Source organism: Dermacentor variabilis, chromosome 2, assembly GCF_050947875.1.
Source record: "Dermacentor variabilis isolate Ectoservices chromosome 2, ASM5094787v1, whole genome shotgun sequence".
Lineage (NCBI taxonomy): Eukaryota > Metazoa > Arthropoda > Arachnida > Ixodida > Ixodidae > Dermacentor > Dermacentor variabilis.
Window position 1 is genome coordinate 270,410,375 of NC_134569.1, and position 22,147 is coordinate 270,432,521.

Here is a 22,147-nt window from a genome sequence, read left to right on the forward strand (position 1 = left end):
ATCAAGCAACTTTAGCGTAAATGTACGTGAGTGGCCTGATCGGTCTGCATGGTCCAGCCACCTGTTGGCGCATAACTTAAGCAGCCAAACAAAGCACTAATATTGCTCTAACCAAGTCTAAAACACTTTAAACATTTACAAAATGTGTTAATGATTACATTTGTGCGAAAAATTTACACCAGCAGCAAAGAAGAATACATTTTGTTACTGCTACAGTTTGTGGTTGAGCTGTGTGTTACCAGGTGCAGACCTGGTACCATGCAGACCATTCACATTTGCGCTTCTGCTAATCCCGTGAAGTGACACGGTCAAACGGCCAGGCCCTGTCCCCTTGTGCTTGCGCTTACCCTAACACCGGACTCGCGAGAGGCTATTGCATTAGTAACCTTCTGGTGTAAGGTGACGGCCGCAAATGCACAGATCCTGGTGCTGATAGGATAGCGGCAGTCCGATGCACTGCAGCCAGTCCACTCGTCTGCTGCCTTGCAGAGGGACACGATGTCATAGCTTGACATATGTAAAGATGTCCCTGATAACATTAAGAGGAAGGTTAAGGATGTGGAGGCGTTCATCCTGCAGCGCTTTCTGTCTACTCACCAGAAGAATACAGACTTCTTCAAGCAATAAATTGTAGTTACCGTATTTACTCGCATAATCATTGCACTTGTGTAATGATCGCACCCTCGAATTTTATCGTCAAGATTTGATTTTTTTTATATTTCCTGTGTAATGATCACACCCCGAACTTGCCACAGCGATATGTCGTGTGCCAAGTCTAGCTAATACTGATCGCGCTTTCCGCACTTCCATGACAAAAAAAAAAAAAAAAAAAACAAGAAAGCTACAACCAAACTTGCCTTTATTATGTGTAGGCTTTATAATGGTTGTGGTAAACAACAACAAAAAAGGCGCCTTTCGATTTTCATCTGCACTCGTGGGCATGCAACAAAACGCGAGCGGTATGATAGCAGCCACATTTACACTGATACGTTCATATTCATATTCCTATTCCATATACCTATTCATATTCCAACGCTTGCAACACAGCTAAGATATTCGTCCACCCTTAGACGAAACGTGCCGCATTAGGATAGTAGCAAAGACAAATGCCGCAGTTTCCGCAGCATGCCCGCCATGTGTTTCTATGCCACTGGCAGCTAAGTGCACCCATCTATTTCTGTCCCCTCAAAGTGGACATGGCTACATTATTGCCGCAAGCTTGCCTATATTAACGATATTATTCATTACTGATACGAAAGAAACTGTTTCAACGCACGTAATGTAGAAGAAGGTAAGGTAGTTGGTGGCCATGACGATCCACTTGTTTCCAGATGTTGACGTTGGAAAGGGTCCTAACAAATACATCCCGATCTGCTGAAATAGTCAGCAAGGACACTCGATTGGTTGTAGTAATAACGCCCACCTTGTTGGTGTGTCTTGTGTCGCTGGCAGTTTCAACATGTCTTCACATAATGGGTGATGTCGGCAGTCAGGTGCAGCCAATAGTACTTCTCTTGTATTCTTGCGAGCGTACGGAAAAACCCGAAGTGCCCAGCTGTCTTATCATCATGCCGGGCAGGACTTCTGACTGCAGTGCTGTGGGCACAACAAGAAGGTAGTCTGAGCAGGCTGGCAAAAAGTTCTTCACCAGGATGTTGTTTCGTAAGAAAAACAATGACAATCTGTGCCTAAATACCCTCGGGACAAAGTTGGTCTTGCCATGCAAGTACTCAGCCAGGCTTCTGAGCTCTGGGTCAGCTCGCTGCTGCTCGGCAAAGTCGCCTGCACTTAGCGTACCTAAAGAGACGTCCGTCATGGTAATCTTGGGGCGGCAGATCCACGGCAGTGCGAGATAAGCAGTCAGCATCAGAGTGTTTTCGCCCGGACGTTTACATTACAGTGATATCATATCCTTGCAGTCTGAGGCTCCACCGAGCCAAGCATAATGAAGGGTCCTTTAAATTTGTAAGCCAACACAACACATGATGGTCACTGACTACATTGAACCGCCTGCCATTACAGGTAAGGGCAGAATTTGGCTGTAGACCAAATGATGGCGAGGCATTCCTCTTCGGTAGTAGAATAATTACCTTCTGCTTTTGATAGTGACCAGCTAGCGTAACCTATAACCGGTTCAAGTCCGTCTTTCCTCTGGAATAGAACGGTACCAAGTTCTAGGCTACTGGTGCCAGTTTGGATTTCTGTATCGGCGTCCTCGTCGAAGTGCGTAAGAACCAGTGTCCACTGCATTCGTTGTTTGAGTTCTTGAAATGCATTGGCTTGTGGCATTTCCAACTTGAAATCAAGATCACATTTAGCTAGCTTGTCAGTGGCTCAGCAATGCGTGAAAAGTCCTTGACAAAGCACCTGTAGTAGGCACACATGCCAAGGAATCTACGCACTGCCTTCTTGTCGAGAAGCTGCTGGAACTTTGCGATGGCAGCTGACTTCTGTGAGTCCGGGCAGACTCCAGATTTGTTGATGACGTGGCCCCGGAACAGAACCTCATCGTAAGAGAAGTGGCACTTTTCTGGCTTCAGAGTTAGCCCTGATAACTTCATGGCCTCTAGTACTGTCACAAGCTGGGCCAGTGTACGGAAGATGCTGTGGCAACAGGTAGTGGCCTGGTGACGGCAAACGGGACAGTCGTCGAGGGTGTAATGTGTAATGTCGAAGGTGGATATCGTGCACGCAAGGGCAACCTTGGTGTGAATATTAGACAGAGCCATTTGCAGACAAAATGTGATCTTTTCTCGCTGCACTCTCATAAGATTGAATAAACTATATATACAGCACATGCAGGAGCACACAGAATAAAACGTTATAGCTGGCAAGAATCAACGAGCAGGGCACGATCACGGCTATAGAGTTGCTCTGCACGTTTCACTACTTCGCCCATTAATGACGCAATAAGTCAGAGTCACAATGATCGTATAAACCTGGGTTCACCGAGAAAGATCGCATCAGCCCATATGTAGAGGTTGTTGCCAAGGATGCGGCCGTGGATGAACCGATGGTCTCTTGTCGATGCTAGCCTCAATGTGATGCTTGGTAGTCGCGACCAGCACAGTCAATCAAAGGGTGGGTCCCAGCTGTGTTCTCCAGGAGACAACAGTGGGACCAAGTGCTGGATCAGCACTTAGGAACGGTTGGTGCATGGGTTGTAGCCACGCTCTTCAGGAAGCGTCGGTTGGTGGCGCAGGAGCCACGCTCAGCAACAGTCAGCAGGGCCCAGGTTGTGCGGCAGGCCTGGGTCCTCTCGCCTGACCGTCTATTCACCAGGCTCAGCCCAACCGTGGACCGTCATCCGTGGACATCCCTGGAACAGCCCGGTCCCTTGAAATAGCAGGGCTGCCTCCTGGCTCTGCCTAGGCACGCATTTCCTTTTTTGTCTGCTCCACGAACTGGCCCCGCCTCCTTGACAGAAGTCTTCCGAGCCCCCCCAGCGCCATGCTCTCTCGCCTCATGCCTCGCGCTTCTTTTTCTTCTTTCTCCCTCTTCAGCTTTCTGCCGCCTTTCTGCTATTCCCTTTTTCCAGGCTTTTGGTTGTTTCTCTTAGGGATTGTGTTGCAGTCATCGACACGTCTCGACACAAGTCCAACGTCGCGCGCATCATATCACAAAGGGCTCTACTGAGTGTCAGCGAAGCAGTCGGTGATATTGTGAGGGCGTTCACCTGGCTGCGGGTGCGGAGCGCTGACAGCGACACCTCGTAATTTAATTTCGCCGTATGGGCGGTAGACGTGGCCCGCTTCTTCACAGTGATAGTACAGCGGACGATGATCGGGCGTGCTGGCAAGTGGTGGCCGTGGACAACGAAATTGTGGCGCTGCAGGGCCCTGGTGCAGAGGCGGACCATGGTGGCGGGTGACGGCATCACTTCTGGCTGGGGTTGCAGCGATTGGGGCTGCACCTGAGGAGCTCCAAGTGATCACTGTAGTTCGTCCTTGACCATGTAAGTGACCGAGGCCACCTGGGGTTGCAACAAAGGCAAGGTCTTGCGCAGTTCTTTGCGCACAATGGCCCTGATGGTCTCTAGGAGGTTGTGGGACCCCAGTGCTTTGATGGCGCACTGCAGTATGAGCACTTGGCATTTATATTGCCTGGTGCACATTTCTAGTTTTTTCAGTCATCGATGCTTCTATTTTTAAAAACTCAGCTACAGTTGGTCGGCGGGTTGTGGGCCAATCCAATATAAAAGTTCTTGCTTGATGTCCCGCATCGGGAAGCGGACTTTTTTCTCCAACATTTTCGGGTCGCCATGCTGGAAAATACGGGTCATTTCCTACATGAAGATCGCAGCGGTCTCATTGGGCAGCTGTACTCCATTTTCTAGTAGAGCTTGGCCTCACTCTTTGCACACGGTGCTTGTGAATGTCTGCAGGAAGCCACACTGGTACAGGTCCCATGTCGTGAAGGTGGCTTGTCGATTCTCGAACCACATCCTGGTGGCATCTTCCAATGCGAAAAAGACATGGCCCAGCTTGTTGTCGCTGTTCCAGCTGTTAATGTAGTGGCCCTCTCATACGTCTACAGCCAGCTTTCTGGTTCCTGAAATGTTGAACTGTGGAACGTTGGTGGCTCCCTGGGCTGTTGCAGCCTACTAACTTTTCTGCGACCTCCATGCGTCTGTTGTTTGCATTTGCGAGTCACACTTCTGTGACTACTCTCATGACTCTCGCAGTGCCTACGTTTCTATGTGCTTGCATTCCGGCGGTCCATCCTGCAAGATGACGACATAGAAGCGGCAAGCCTTGCGGCTTTCTGACAAAGTTGAGATAATGCGAATCATCGAGAGTGGCGAGAAAAAGTCAGAAGTTGCAGCATCTGCTAAGTACCATCTTGAAAAACAATAAGCCATCAGACAAACGTAGCGTATAACAAAATTGGTGCTGAAGTTCGTTATAAGCAGGTTCGGTCACATCGAACTACATATATTGAACAAATAGCGGCAAATCACACTGTTCGTTATAACTGGATTTGACTGCACACAATTGGTGTTGCACATACAATCAGGTTGCACAAAGTATGGTGACAACAGACAATGGATAGAACCATTGATGACATTCCAGTAACTTCCAATCATGCAGGCGCATCTTGCACCGAGGGATAATATTAAGGTGTATGATGTGGGTGAAATGCAGTCTCTGAGAAAAGGATAAATAAGTACACGTGTCAATGTAACTGTGAACTTGTGTGTCCATTCTAATGTCTTAACAAAATGAAATGGTTGCATAATAATGAAGAAATAAAAAGCATATTGCACACTACTTTAGCCGTGACAAGGCACCATTGAATGCATTATGGTTGAACCATGACGTTACTAATTCCAAGAAAGCTTCATCTGCACAACCATGTAGCCAAGACAAGCCAAACCACACCTTTAAGCTGTATAAATTGTCCCTCTAGATTGCACTATAAAAGAGGCCCAGTGCAACCGGCGTCGTGAGACACACAGCCTCCATTTCTTGCGACATACCATTGAAAAAGTCTGCATGGACGGACTTTTCATTTGCAGCCAGGTCCATAAGAAGGCCCCCAGAACCTCCAGCCTGCAATGCATTCATTATCACATGACAGTCAGACAACAATCAACTGCAAGTACCAAACAAGCTTTGCATGCGACATCACTGTAAAGAAATATAAAAAAAAGCAATAAATGACTTGGTTTGCCATATTCATTAAATGCCAATTTCAATCATAAGGACAAAAAAATAAAAAGTTTCTTCAAATGTAAGCTAACCAAGGGCAATATAAAAAAAAGTACAGCGAACTACTTTCCTGCCTAAATTACTGTTACGTCTCAACAGCGCCAAGGCCATTAAATGTTTGCCACGAGGCAACCCCACCCATTCATCAGCGCAATCAACACAGAAAGTTGGGATAGTTGGTGTTGATGCATTTGCTGTGACAGTTACTAGTGCTAGCAAGACTAACAGAAAAAAAAAGTTGGGACATGACAGAGTGCTAGACTTCAACTGACAAGCTTTATTCAGAAAAACATGCAAGAAACCACCGTATGCTCAAATAAATGCACAGACAGATGCATAAACGAGTGTGCCAAGTAGGAGAAAACCAAATGCAGAATGAAGCCGATAGGCGCCCACAGCAAGCCATTACAAAGAATAGATCAGGTTCTTCTCAAGGTACATTTCTTTATCAGTGAGTGCCAGTGATAGAGCACTTACACATTTATCAGCAGCTTTTGAAATGCAATGCACCTCAAATATTTCCCTCTCTAACTGCCTAGCGAACCATCTGAGCTCTTCCGTGTTATGAAAACACAGGGAGCATTTACGTGTGCATCTATGGCAGTGGTCAGCCAAGTGGCCAGCAGCTGCCAGAGTGTTTACAGCATTCACTCTAAGGCAGTCATTCAGGCACCTGCCTGTTTGTCCAATGTAGCACTTTCCCCAGGGAAGTAAAATTTTGTATACCGCCCCCACATTGCAGCCAACAAAGTGGGTGACATGGTCCTTAGTCTGCCATCTGCAGCTCTGGCTCAGAGTCCTCACCGCGTTGCAACCTAGTGGATGCAACAAGTGGGAATTGGTTTTCAGAGCTTGAACTCGTGAGGCAGCAAGATGGACTGAGTTCCTGTGGGTTCGACGTCTTCCGTCGTCGTTTGTGTGGAAACAAGCCTGCTGCAGGAATCCAGCCCTTACATCTGGCAAGGTGGTTGCAATGTGTCTAGCAAGGTTACAACATTGCCCAAAATTTTGTAATGAACCAAATGAAACGCCTGTCTCTTTCTTAGGTCTTGTTAGAAAAATAGCCAGCCATTCTAACTTTGAGAAGCAAAGTAGATGTGTTTCGGAAGGTGTTGACTGCATTCCCTCTGGGTGTTGCACTATGAATACTAGTAAGGCAATTAAGCAGTCTGTTAAATCTCTGAAGGATAATAACCTGCCTTTGTTGGAGTCCGGTAATGAGGGGGGTTTCATTGTCTTTTTGCAGACATGTTTTCTTGAAAAGGCACGTGCTGCTGTCAGTGAGAACTTTGTACACTCGATTATTGTTGCGACGAGGGTCAAGAAGAGGGCCTCGACACTATGCCAGGATTTGCATCTTATCTTGATGGCCTCGGGAAGCGATTGCTAGCCATGAAGAGAGACACTTCGAAGAGAGACACAAGTTAGCAAAAAAAGGTATACAGTCTGTCAGATGTAAATGCCAAGAGGGGCCGCTAGAAGATTGGAGTGGCCACCCAAGCGCTGTGAAGAACGAAGAAGGGAATGGGCGCATGAGCACGGCGGATGAGGCATGATCTCACAGTGTTCGAAATAGGTGGGCAGCAGTTCTGAGCTCCTGGGGTGAATGAGGCGAGAGTTCCTGCCAGGTGAGACGTCCGTGGCAAGGTGCGGAGAATCGCGGAGCCGAGCGTGGACGACGACGTCGGAGGATCCAGGGCTCCTGCTGCCAGTGCTCGAGACACTGGCTGACCTGAGGGCCGCCGGTCCCTGAGCTGCCGCACCTGAGCTGTGCCGAGCAGCGTTCCAGTCTAGCACAGATGTTGCTATGCTAGACGTGGTCCTCATGTGCGAGCGGCGTACGAGCTGGGCACCGAGGCCATGCTGGACGTGCGACTGTAGCACGTCGGTCACGAGCGGCGTCCGAGCTGGACACCGAGGCCGCGTAGAACAAGGCGTCCCCTGGCTGCTGCCGCTGCGGCTCCTGAGCGTGCCTAAAGCCCCTCCACACAAGTTTTTGCCAACCAGGTTAAGTACCGCCAACCTACCCTGCTCTTCCACGCTCCTTCCTCGCTCATCCCCTCAGCTTCTGGTGTCAAAAGAACTTGCGTAGTCCCAGCTTCTCATTTAGGCGGAAGCAACGTCACTTCTGCATAGAGGTACGAGAGTACAACAAGCGACAATTTAGGAACCGGAAAATCCGGAAGCACAACGACCGGAAACGGAAACCCTGGAAGCGGAAACTGTGGAAACGGAACTGGTATGAGCAACAAATCCGGGAACAACAAAGGTTGGCGCTACTTAGTAAAAGCGGCGTTGACGTGTGGATGTAGGGGCTTTGCTGTGGTCACCAGACGTTCACTAGTGCTGGAAAAGAGTTTCACCGGTATCGTGCGTACCGTTTACCTTCTGGACAGTTCATTTAAGCAGCTTCCAGAAGGTCTACATAGACTCCCCTTTATTCCGAGGAACGACACTGGCATTCTGCATGGAAAAGCCACTCTATGATGTTGTTGCTATATTCTATTGGCCAGGTGTGCAGGCCTAGGTGACACGATTTGTGTGCTCTTGTGACATCCGTCAGCGCACTGTTCTGAAACACCTAGTCGGACGTGACCCTCTAGGGAACATGCCGGTGATTGACACGCTGTTCTAACATGTGGCGATTGATATACTCAGGCCACTCACCGACATCGGCAAAAGGAAACCGCTATATCCTAACAATGGTGGACTGCGCAACACGCTATCCTGATGCCGTTGCATTACCAAGCGTTGAAATGGAGAGGACAGCAAAAGTGTTGGTGGAAATGTTCTCGCGTGTGGGAACATCACAGGAAATCGTGAGCGACCGAGGCTGATCCTTCACTTCAAGTTTAATGCAAGAACTAAGCAGACTACTGCCCTTCCGATACTTGCCAACAGCCCCATACCACCCTAAGGCGAATGGCCTTGTTGAGCGTTTTAATGGCACGTTAATGCAAATGATGCAGCGCATGTGCCAGGAAAGTCCAAAGAATTGGGACAGATACTTGCCGCCATTATTATTTGCTTATAGAGAGGTGCCTCAGTCTAGTCTCGGCTTTTCTTCTTTCAACATACTGTATGGTCGATACATCAGAGGACCAATGGCCATACTAAAGGAATTATGGACACGAGCAACTCTTGATGAAGAAACAAAGACCACATATGGTTATGTTATGGAGCTTAGCAAACATTTACAGGAAATGTGCAGAACTGCTCACGAGGAGCTGCAGAAAGCCAAGCTGACACAAAAGAAATATTACGATCACAAAGCGAAGCCACGTCAGCTCTGCACAGGAGACAAGGTGTTGTTACTATTACCTTCCGACAACAACAAACTAATTCTAACTTGGAAACGCCCATTCACTGTATTGGAAAAAGGTAGTGAAATCGACTATGTTGTTGATCTGGACACCCGCACCAGTCTGTTCCACATCAAACTCATGAAAAAATGAGGAGAGACCACTTTCGACAGAAACCGTGGGACACATGGCTGTCACTTTGCAGACGGAACTGGAAGAGGACCCGGAACTACCGTTCCTCTCACTTCACCAGCGCGAGACCTACCGTGATGTCAAAGTCGCTGACAATATGAGTCGAGCGTAAACTTACAGTGTGAAGTGCGCCTACTGCATTTACTGTGTTTGTGAACACATCATGAACTACTTCCGTGCGTGTGGAAAAACTTACAGTGTGAAGTGCGCCTACTGCATTTACTGTGTTTGTGAACACATCATGAACTACTTCCGTGCGTGTGGAAAAACTTAGTGTGAAGTGCGCCTACTGCATTTACTGTGTTTGTGAACACATCATGAACTACTTCCGTGCGTGTGGAAAAACTTACAGTGTGAAGTGCGCCTACTGCATTTACTGTGTTTGTGAACACATCATGAACTACTTCCGTGCGTGTGGAAAAACTTACAGTGTGAAGTGCGCCTACTGCATTTACTGTGTTTGTGAACACATCATGAACTACTTCCGTGCGTGTGGAAAAACTTACAGTGTGAAGTGCGCCTACTGCATTTACTGTGTTTGTGAACACATCATGAACTACTTCCGTGCGTGTGGAAAAACTTACAGTGTGAAGTGCGCCTACTGCATTTACTGTGTTTGTGAACACATCATGAACTACTTCCGTGCGTGTGGAAAAACTTACAGTGTGAAGTGCGCCTACTGCATTTACTGTGTTTGTGAACACATCATGAACTACTTCCGTGCGTGTGGAAAAACTTACAGTGTGAAGTGCGCCTACTGCATTTACTGTGTTTGTGAACACATCATGAACTACTTCCGTGCGTGTGGAAAAACTTACAGTGTGAAGTGCGCCTACTGCATTTACTGTGTTTGTGAACACATCATGAACTACTTCCGTGCGTGTGGAAAAACTTACAGTGTGAAGTGCGCCTACTGCATTTACTGTGTTTGTGAACACATCATGAACTACTTCCGTGCGTGTGGAAAAACTTACAGTGTGAAGTGCGCCTACTGCATTTACTGTGTTTGTGAACACATCATGAACTGCTTCCGTGCGTGTGGAAAAACTCTTACATGTGAACACCTTGCGCCTAACGGTGACTACAAGTTGCATGGACAAGTTGCGACTACAACTTTGTCCATGCAAATGCATTGAAAAGTTGTTTAAATTAAACAACTACCTAAATTGGGGGTAAAATGCCAGACGTGAGTGCCGCGAGGTGCCGCTAGAAGATTGGAATGGCCATTCACGTTCCGTGAAGAACGAAGACGGGAACGGGTGCATCAGCATGGCGGACGAGGCGCGATTTCACAGTGTTCAAACCAGGCGGGCAACAGTTCCAAGCTCCTGGGGTAAACGAGGTGAGAGTTCCTGCCAGGCGAGACATTTGTGGCAAGGTGTGGAGGATCGCGGAGCCAAGTGTGGACGATGACGTCATAGGAACCAGGGCTCCTGCTGCCAGTGCTCGAGACACTGGCTGACCCGAGGGCCGTCGGTCCCTGAGCTGCCGCACCTGAGCTGTGCCAAGCAGCGTTCCAGTCTGGCACAGATGTTGCTGTGCTAAACACGGTCCTCACGTGCGACCGCCACTCGTGGATTGCGAGCGGCGTATGAGCTGGGCACTAAGGCCATGCTGGATGTGTGACTGTAGCACGTCGGTCGCGAGCGGCGTCCGAGCCGGACCCCGAGTCCACGCAGAACAAGGCATCTCCTGGATGCTGCCGTTGCGGCTCTCGAGTGTGCCGAGCCCGAGAACCGTGCTGAACGGGACCTGAGCCTGTGGTTGTCTCAGCCAGCTCGAGCACGGGTGAACCCAAAGTGCCGCGACGACCGAACCGTGAGCCTCACAACACGGGACTGTTTCAGCCCGTTTATTCATATTTATTTATTTATTTATTTATTTTATTTATTTACATTACCCCTAAGGGCCCTCACATGAGGGTATTACATAGGGGGACGGGGGTACAAACATGAAATATACACAAGAAATAAAACTACATAAAATAAACATACACACAAGGAACATAAAATATATAGATATGAAGAAGGGGTAAATGCACTTAGTCATGAAAACACAAGAATATTTTACATATGTTAATATGTGCATATAGGCATAAGTAATATCTAATCTGCTACCACTAACCGTTTTCTTGCAACAAAGTGCAAGAAACACAAAGTGCAAGAAACATGTGCTGTATGTGGGTGGACACACTGACTGCTGCTACGCAGATTATCAACTCTCTATGTATGTATGTACTATGTATATATATATATTTTAAAGGTTGCTTTTTTATAAATGCGCCTAAACGACTGTCTTTCTTCCACATCACTGCTCACCAGCAAAACTGCCAAATAGTCCTAAACACTACACAATCGAATCCACGTCTAACCATACCGGTTTTAAGAATATATCGGTTATAACGATGAAAAGCTGCTGCACCGTCAACATTTGTATGTTTTCTATGGGGAAATAATCCGCTTACGACAATGTTTCCGTGCCTCATTATCGGTTATAAGAATGAAGTCTTGCTACTGGGTGTCCATGCCGAAGAGTAATGAAATGCGAAATCCTTGAAAAGAAAAAAGAAAAAGTGAAACATGAGCTACTGCACAATCGCCCACCACCCCAACTGCCGCCGCACGCTTCTCTCCATGAGAGATGCACGCAAACCTCGCACGTAACACAAATAGGCTGCGCCCATAGCTATGCACCATGCCACCCTCCAAAACGCGAAATGGACTGCGCCAACTGCACTGACAAGGCCGCGAGCACTGCGGCACTGCTCCCAAATTGTGCACACAGCCCTCACAGTTGGATTTTTATTCTATGGCCCTCATTCTGCACAATTCTGCTAACGAATTAGGTCGCTCATGCTTTTCTTTGTTCGTTGCGTCGAAGTCACTGTCGGCAACATTGTTTCTTAGCCTCGTTTGACTTGTCACTGCAACGAAAAATGGCCGATACAGCCGCTGATCATCGGCAATGCTCGATGTTGCCGGTGAAAAGAAAGCGCACTGCTATAGATTTCAAAATGAAGTGCTTCGAACAGATGAGGTGATGGTTACAAATGTGCTTGCATCGAATAGCAACAGTGACAGCCACAACACCAGCGCTGATACGGTAGGGCTGACTGCCTCAACAGTGTCCCCACACGACGTCCTGTAGATGATTCAGTCCCTCATGTGCTTGTTTTCGCGAGGGACCTTCCGCTTCACTACGTGGAGCACCTGGATGCCTTGGAGAAGGACGTCTGCAAGCTTCGCGTGAAGCAAGCAAGGCTGACAGACATGCGGTTCTCTTATGCAAGCAAGTGGGAAGTACGTGGCAAGATGCTTGCAGCGATCTCGCTCCAACGTTTCTTCTGTTTTCTCAAGCTGAAATGCTACCGTGGCAACCTTCCCGCATTTTTTAAAAGGCACCTTTTGGGGCCACCAAAGCAATGCCTCGGCAGAGCTCATATGTGACTTGCCCCCCTGACCCTTCTTTTCAGTTGTTGTAGCAGTCCCATTCTTGAATGCTGACAGTCGTGGCTTGTTAACAACACGTGATAGGAGCACGCAGGAAGTAGAGTTAAACAGTTAAATGAGTCAACACAATGAGAAGTCTGATGGAGGAAGGTGGTGTGAAAAACTGGCCTCCCGCCATTATAGTTTTCTCCAAACAGCTGCACCATCCCCCATTTTGATTTTTTTTTTCATACAACCCCGTTATAACAACAATTAGTTATAACAAGAGAATTTTCGTGGCACTTGAATATTGTAAGTGAGTTCAACTGCAGCTATTTACTGCCTGGCTCTGGCTAATCTTGTGTGCACCATGCAGCGTTCAGCAACAAGCGAGCCATTTGTGTACGTATCCCGATGACTCCTTGGTGTCAGTTGCTGAGAGCCTCATTAAAGAGGTAAAAACTGACCTGGCAGTGACTCGGTGCAATAACGCACGTGCCAGGGGGTGCCCAGTAGCAGTGCCATAAGTACACGGGGTGTCACCATGCCTAAAGAGATGGTGAACAAATGCGGTGTGGGTGTTGTTTTTCAGCACCACTTAAGCTCACAAGAATTGGCAGGCCGGTAAACAACACTGGGAGTCAAGGCACATGCACTAAGGACCATGTCACCCGCTTTGTTGACTGCAATGTGGGAGTGGTATACGAAATTCCTCTTCCCTGTGGAAAGTGCTATATTGGACAAACAGACAGGTGCTGCCTGACCAGCTTAGGGAGCACCGAAATGCTGTAAATGCTCTGGCAGGTGCTGCCCGCTTAGCTGACCACTGCCATAGATGTACACATCGAACAAACATAGCAGCGACTCCCGATATATCGAATATCAAGTGGTGCAAAAGTGCCCCCAGAAGTTAGTTTTCCTTCATCCCAAAAGCGGCTTAGCCTCGTAGCACGGCTCCGTCCATTCGTTCTCCGTACTGTGACTACGCCAAGTCAGGCGAGTCGGCGACACCCCCCTGCAAAAAATGATCTAGGCCTGCCTGCAGCGCTTCCTTAGACAGCCAATCAGAGGCTCTTGCGCCCTCATCGTGCAAGATGGCAGAAGTCCGGTTGCCTCGCTGCTTTTCTCGTTCGTCGTGTTTGCGCCTTGTGGGCCTTCTCTCACAGTGATGCTGTGATGGCTAGTACAAAGCGGCAGAATTAGCCTTTCGCCGTGAAGCTCAAAATTATAAATCGAGTAAACAGTGGTAAGAAGTCGGATGTTGCCGCAGCGCACAACATTCTGAGGTGTACTCTCAGCAAGATCTTGAAAAATAAGGGGGAGATTAGGGCTAAAGCGGACAAAAAGACCCGGTGCCCTTGGCACCCGACGTGTACATACGACAGTGTATAAGACGTTGAGGCAGCTGTGTAGGTTCATCCAAAACTGCTTCAGACATGCCAGCTTCAGCGTGCCCTGTGATGACTCTGAAAATGCTTATGAGGGTGACGAAGCCATTGCCTATGTCTCCTAAGTTTGGAGCGGGCAGTCAGAATTTCCGGTAGCCGTTGATGGATCAATGGTTGACGAGTTAGTGCAGATGATGGTGTCGCGACCACGGGAGAGCCCGAAATCGAAGACTACACTGCCGACATCACACCGAGCACAAGTGAAAGCGAGCACAATGAGGAAAGCAATGATGATTCTTTGTTCACATCCTTCAAGGTGATTGGTGCACTTGCACTAGTCCGGCACTTCTGTGTGAACGTGGAAGTTTGTGGTCTCAGCTGCTCCGACTCTTTAGACAATGTGGAGAAGTGCGTACTGTCACAGACAGCGAAGTTTCCCAAGCAGAAGATACAGGAGAATTTCAGGCATAAATAAGTTAGTTTCATCAATAAAGTGCTTTTGTAAATAGTATGTGCTTTTACGAGGTCCTATTCTTTAGCAGGCTTATATCGAACTGATAGCCGTTTTTTTTTGCGAGTTTTATATAGCTGGGTTCAACTGTCAACCCTTTCTTTTTCACTCCTACTACCACACATATTCGTCAATGGGTATGGCGGATTCATGGCCCAAGCGCCACCTCGAGCCACAACATCCTCTATGAAATTTATATGGCAAGTTTACTGAACAGCAAAGAAATAAAAATGGGATGCCAATAAACACTGCACTTGCAACCAATTTTTTTTATTGCACCTAATTGTCGATATAGTCAGTTCAATAAAAAAATTCTGGGGTTTTACGTGCCAGAATCACAATCTTATTATGAGGCACACCATAATCCCGGATTAGTTCTGACCACCTGGGTTCCTTTAACGTACAAGTGACGAAGTATTTTTTGCATTGCATTCTGGTCACAGCAGCCTCGACTGAACCCGCAACCTTGCGTTTGGTCACCGAGTCGTGACATAGCTACTGAGCTATTGCGTCAGGTGGGCACAATAATGTATGCGATTGGATTGGTTTCACTATGCATTGAAAATGAATTCTCAGTGTTTTCCTAGCACTGCACATCCCAGAATGTACACACTGGCACAATGTACACATCAAAAGCTCAATCTTAGCACGGTTTGTCATTCCTCGTGACCAGACTTTTTTCCTCACTCTATGCAGCTTTAAAATGAAACCCTCTTGAAAACCTGGCGATACAAGTTTGGACACCACGAACACACAGTTCACCACCTTCCTCATAGTTTTCAGCGCAGCTGTCGCTGAGTCGGTCAACTGGATCTCCCTTGCCAGCAATAAAATACCTTCATAATAATGTAATCCCTCAAATCTTCAAACTACATCCTATTACCATCATGTTTCATTAATCTTTATTGTTTAGCACCTTTTGATGCTCACTAGAAGTTTTTTGCAAAAGAGTCTAGTGCTGGGCCTGTTGGTACATGGCTTGACAAACAAACGACGAAACCCAGCCTTCAAAGACGCATACACAAAATGAGAGAAAAAGACAACCACACACGCTTGGACTAGCAACAGAGTTTAATGAAACACTTGGGTTGAAAAGAAAATCAACATGTGCATGTGCCACACAAAACCAGGCAGTCATAAAAAGAAAAAGACATCGGTGACTGACACATTCTAAAGGCAGCATTTTTCCAAAAAAGCCACTCCTCTGCAAGATGGCAATAAGGAGGGTACGCTCACGCACTGATTGTGACCGTGTTTTTGGATGTGGTAAGCTTCAATGGTTTCTGTCTCTGATTTCATGGATCCCCTACCAATAATTTGGGTATCTTCATAAACAGGATGGCAAGGGCAACTTCGGCAGTGAGTGGGGAAGTTTGCCCCTCCACCTGACGTCAAAGACGTTTCATGTTCTTTTAAGCAAACATTGACACGGCGTAACATGTCCGATGTACACTCTACGACACGACAACGGTATGCGATAAACAACATTGGTGGTGCAGTCTGTGAATTTAGAAACATGGCGAATAGTGCAGAAGCTCTTAGGCTTCCGGTTTTCAATCCTGGCACAAAGTCTTGAAAGCCCAAATGGCGCCGAGAACACAACTTGTATGTGTGTCTAGTGGCAACTTTTTTCGCATTGTGTGAAAGCTTGTGGATATAGTGAATAACTTGCACTCGCTTACAATCCACATTTCCACGTGCGTGTAACCTGCCATCTGTTTCTTTCTTCAACCTGCTCAATTTAGTTTTGGCTGCCACCCTTAATATGTTATCAGGGAAATCAGCCGCCTTTAGACACAGGATCTGCTCATCAAAACTTTGCTGCGTTGAATGGTGGTAGCTTTTCTTGAGGGCATTATTAAAACACAGTGCTATTATGCCTCGCTTCACTTCGATCTTAAGCGAGTGCAAGTTATTCCTTATATCCACTTATTAGGCATATCAGAGCTCATACTGTGACAGGAGATGGTGGGTGCACGCGTGTATAATTAAAGAATACATACGGTGTCCCGTGACAATTGCCCCTTCTCACGATTGCTGTGCTTCGCCACAATGCATCACCGCGTAACACTGCTGTACCGAGACGAAGTTGACTTTCGGGACCCAACATTATGCAATGCGCCGAGCTTCCCGAGCTTCGAAGCCAATCGTGAGGACCACAAAGGCGGAGTCGGTGCCATTGCTGACATCGGCGAATTCTTTTAATGAAAAACACCACACAGAAAGGCAATAAGCTTAACAGCAAAATTCGAAGCAGCTCGGCCATGTTGCCGCGGTGGTGGCTATGGCTGCCAGTGAAATTGCGTGCAAGAGCGACGGTTTGAGGCGGCAAGGTAATAAAAGAGGCGGTGGTGGCGATGCCTTTAATTCAATTTCGGACGTGCGGTCATGGCAAAAATTCCGGAAAATTGGATGGCCGAAGGGTTCTCCCATCCGAAATTTCATTCGTTCTTATACATTAACTCTATGGATATGTGGTGGTGCCGCGAAGCCGTCTGGGAAGTCCCTCGTTGACTGTACACCGGCTCCAGTGGACGACTCGGCGTCAAATAGGATTCGTTACAATTCCTCCCTGCCACTTAAGCCAGCACTACCACGACTTTCGTTACCTTTCAACAAAACTACTGCTCATTTTTCCTGTGAAAAGCACAAAATCCCCGAGTTTCTAGACTATTCAAAATCGCTTGGAATTGCCAGTTTTCCTGGGTGGTAGACACCCTGATATTTGACACCAACTTGGGTAACTAAATATGCAGCACTAGGAATATGCCCGTCTACAATCCCGAAAAAGGTTCCTTAATTTCTCCGATGCAGAGCGGAAAGGCGCCCACATCACAAGGGCACCCCACGCAGGCTGTGCCACAAGTGCACTGGGCATGTGCTGCTTCTCAATGAACGCCTTTCATGCCAATGTGTCAGCAAGCTGCGCCATGATCCCACGGTGCATGTGCCGCTCTCAATGAACACCTCACCAACTTCAGTCACTGTGTAGGTGCTACTGAGTGTCCAGCAAAACAAGGACACAGTTCTCAGCATTCGCAGGAACTGGTACATCATGCTTCTTGTATCGAGGGCCACAGGCGAACTTCTCAGCACCACTACTAGGTGGTGCAGGGTGTCCAGAAAGAGTACGAGAGAGGGGCCCAGTTGTCACATGACGCATTTCTCAGCATTCACACAAACCAGCACCACATGTATTTCGGGGGCCACGCGCAGAATTCACAGCTGCGGTGGGTGGCACCGAGCGTTCTTAGGGAAGCATGAAAGAGGAGTCCCGCTGCAGTACAAGCCTCATACATAACTTGTTTCGACGGTGGCTAAATTGATTGAATGTTAAATGCACTACTGTCGACAGCGATAGCAAGGTGGGTTCTACCCCAACTCTTTTCACTCTAAGTGATTGTAGTGACGCAAATGACTTCCAGCAAAACATGTGAAAGAAGAAGACAATGTTGGTTTTGGTGTTGATTCCATTTAACTCTTGTGGTAGCAACAACTTGATCTGGGGTGATACCCTTGGGAAAGGAGCCTACATCCTAGATTCCGGTCAACAACCTGGCAAGCACAAAAAAGGAGGTTTGGGCCACTCCATGGTGGCAATTTACCATGCGACACCCCAAATGCACCTATTGAGGTGCCTTTGGGTCCCGTTTCCAAGTGTTGAGGTGCGAAAATGGCTGAGCACCAGTCTGGGGGCACACTTGTTAACGTCTGTGGTTGGACAAGAGGCACCCAGAGACTATGCATGAAATTCCCCTTTCGAGATGCGACCACCACACGAAACCGAGCACCAGGCCAGGGACCCATTAGAAAAAAATATGGTGGGTTTCCAGCGACACCGAGATTTCAAGTCAGCATCTCCTGTACACGAGGCGAACGGTCTACCGCTAGGCCACCGCTGCGGTAGAGCATATTCAGACATGTCCCAGTTCAACTAGAGCTGCCGTTTAATGTGTCTTTCCTTATAAAGAAATTAAATCAAAATATAAAATCAGTACAAGGTCTCTATTATCATCCATAACAGAGTGATTACGATGACTATGTCACTTGAGGCAAAGCACAAAAAAACACGAGCACAAGAGAAGGAAACGAAGACACCGTACTACTAACAACTGAATTTTTGTTGCAAATGGTTACCACATATATACCATCATACAACAGGCCAATAACACAACATATATTTCTTTCCAGCACGATCATCCACCACAGGCCGCTACAGCTACAGGAACATTTCTTTTTTCTTTGACAACGACACAGATGGGCAACTTACAGCGCCATCATTTCTAATGATTTCGGATGTCTCAATGATCTCCCTAGTGACTTAATCTGGGTTACTAGATATCACTTCTGGTTTGTCAAATAAGGGTTTACAGCCACAACGCGAGCAGTGCGCTGCTAGATGACTCGTCTTTACCAGATTATTAACATTATTCGTATGTTCCCGTTAGCGATCATTGAGGCACCTTCTCATCTGACCAATGTATTCCTTTCTACAGTCTAAAGGAATACGGTACACTCCTTCCACGCATGAAACAAACACTTCTCAGTGTTTTTTATTGCAGTCACGGCGCCTTTTTGTAGTATTTTTAACTTTCCCGTACAAACCAAACAATTTCAAAGGGGCTGAAAAGACAACATCAACGCCAACACGATTCCCAATTTTCTTCACATTATGGCTGGCTTGGTGTAAGTACGGTATGACAACCACTTTTCTGCTTCTGCTCTGTTAGGCAGTAAAATCCAGGTTATCATGTTTTCTTAACATGCTGCCAGCCACTGCTGTCAGCATTTGCAAGGGGTAGCCAGCTGTGCTTAGGCACGAAACTTAGTTTCCGAACCTTCTGTGTACCAGGTGATGACAGGATTTTAGAAGAGCCTTTTTAAAACAAAGGTTAATGATGCCCCACTTAACTAGTTTGGAATACAGTGATGAAAATGGTAGAATGGCTTTCTTCCCTCAGGGCCCACAGCACCAACAAGCACGATTGTTTGAAAAAACAAGCGCAAGATGTGAAAACGGGAAAGAAATCTATGTTGCGATATTGGCCTGTTGTACGATCGTATATATGTGGTAACCATTAGTAGCACTTTCTTTTCCTTCTCTTGCGCTCTTGTCTTTTTTTTTTTTTTCGCTTTGCCTCAAGTTATGAAGTACCAACTAGCCCACCGGTCTGCTCTCTATGACAATGTAGTTATGCAGCACTGCTCAGCAGACCACTGTCAAAGTGCCAAAGGAACATTATCTGCAAAAACATCATACCACTAAATATTTGCTATGCTCGCCAGTTGGGAGTCTGATATAGAACACCACCTTGCAACAATTCTGGCTGCAAAGTGATTGGTAAAGACATTCTCCACAGTATTGTGTACAGTGATGCTCACAATTTTTGTTACGAGGACTACACACAAGTTTTATGACAACTTCCCACATGGATAGTGACCAATACTTGTAGAACATCAACCGTTAGAAGAATACAGTCAAACGCTTTTACAGTCGAGCCCGGCTATATCAAACTCGCAAGAAAACGCCCACCAGTTCGATATTGAGAATAATTCGATATAAGCCTTGTAAATAATTGGATGTCATAAATGCACATACCATTTATAAAATCACTTTATAGATGAAACTAGCTTAGTTTCGCATGAAATAGTCCTGCATTTTCTTCTGCTTGGGCGAGTTCGCTGCCTGAGACGCACACACTTTCCCACATTGTCTACGGAGTCGGTGCAGCTGAGGCCGCAACCTTCTGCATTTGCACAGAAGCATCGGACTAGTGCGAGCGCACCAATCACTTCAGAGGATGTGGGCAAAGGACCATCGTTGCTTTGCTCATTGTGCTCACTTTCACTTGCGCTCGGTATGTCGTCGGCAATGTAGTCTTCGTTTTCGGGCTTTCCTGTGGTCGCGACACCATTATTTGCACTCACAAACTCGTCCACTGCTGATTTGTCAACAGCTTCCGGAAATTCTGACAGCTCGCTCCAAACTTCGGCAACACCGGCAACGGCTGCGTCGCATTCATCAGAATTTACAGTCATCACAGAGCACGCGGACGCAATTTCGGATGAACCACTCGTACATGGCCGTGCATATGCGTTGGGTGCCACAGGCACCGGGTCGCGAGTTTGGCCGCTTTAGCCCTAATCTCCCCCTTATTCTTCAAGATCGTTCTGAGAGTGCTCCACGGAATCATCCACGCTGCGGGGACATCCGACTTCTAAACGCGTTCGACCCGATTAATGATTTCGAGCTTCACGACGAAAGGCAAATTCTGCCGCTTCATGACTGCAACACTGCGGGAGAAGGCCCACAAGGTGCACAGACAATGAACCAGAAAAGCAGCGAGACAACTCGATCTTTCACCATCTTGCACGACAAGGGCACAAGAGCCTCGAATTGGCTGTCTGAGCAAGCGCTGCGGGCGGGCCAGGATCATTTTTTGCAGGGAGGTGTTGACGGCTCGTCCGAGGCAGCGCAATCACGGTAGGGAAAGCAATTGGATGGAGCCGCGCCGCCGGGCTTCCCCGTCACTGCGAGGGAAAGCCAACTTCTGGGGGCACTTTTCCACTGCTCGACGTTCGATATATTGGGGTCGCTATTTTTGTTCGATTTAAGCGTAACTTTTGCTATATATACTCATTGTAACTATACTGTGTCCAGAAATTGTTCAATATATAAAATAATTTAATGTGAACGGGTTCTGTGTAGTTGGATTCGGCTGTATAATGAAGTTGTGCTTGGGGCCTCCTCCAAGATAATTCATTGTAAAGATCACGTACTGCGCAGCTCACAATATGACTGGGACAGAATTATTCCTTCATTGTACAAGTCCTTCCATTGTAGAGCCATTTATTGTACAAGTGTCAACTGTACTCATCCTAAAGACTACAATTCGCACTTATATTCCCATAAACACAATACATGCAAAGTAAACAAAGTTGCTAGCACCCCATGCTGAGAAGATCACCTCATCGACAACAAATGCCTTATGATTATTCCATCTATTAAGACATACTCCAAATTAGTTTGAATGTGCAATTAAAGAAAATTGAAGGCATTCTTGACATCTGTTGGAAACCTCACTGGATATAGGTCATGGTGAGAAGAGCACCATATTGCTTTGGTTCACCTTTCTGCATCAGCAGGCTGATAGAAAGTGAGGAAGAAAAAAAAACACGCTTACGTGGGAATCAGTGTTAAAGGTATTTTAAATATTTGAGTGGATGTTAAGGCAAATATTATGCAAACATAATACTGCTTAAACAAATGAAATATTTTTCTTCCCTTTTGTGCAGCTAGATGATTCTTAAAGCTCAATATACAGCCACATGCAAAGCACTCCGGTAGTGCACTCTCGTAGCTTGTAGGTTTAGCGGATGCACTCCCTGATTGCACTGGCATGTTGTCTGTGAAATTCTACAGCCTCTACAGCCAGACCATTACTAATGCTCATGATCTCTCGTGTCTCGATTCCACGCGACGGTGGCCATAGCAGATGACACACAAGCGCTGCGAGGGAGTGCGACCACCAAACCTGCAAACTATGAGTGTGCTAGCTGCTCAACATATACCATGCAGCACCTGCTCCTGCGTTCACTGTCATAAGTCTGATTT

The 22,147-nt window shown here is 47.0% G+C and overlaps 1 protein-coding gene across 5 annotated transcripts in view; it reads right to left on the bottom strand.

Annotated features, from left to right (window-relative positions):
* The window catches only part of LOC142573298 (COP9 signalosome complex subunit 9), a 91,675-nt gene that overhangs the window by 65,989 nt on the left and 3,539 nt on the right, over nt 1–22,147 (bottom strand). For 4 of the 5 annotated variants that reach the window (XM_075682939.1, XM_075682940.1, XM_075682938.1 and 1 more), the window contains exon 2: nt 5,480–5,552. In XM_075682939.1, coding sequence (XP_075539054.1) covers nt 5,480–5,552 — 73 coding nt within the window. Of the gene's footprint in view, nt 1–1,423; nt 1,597–5,479; nt 5,553–22,147 lie in introns of all 5 variants that reach the window. The other variant, XR_012826293.1, reaches the window with a different exon arrangement.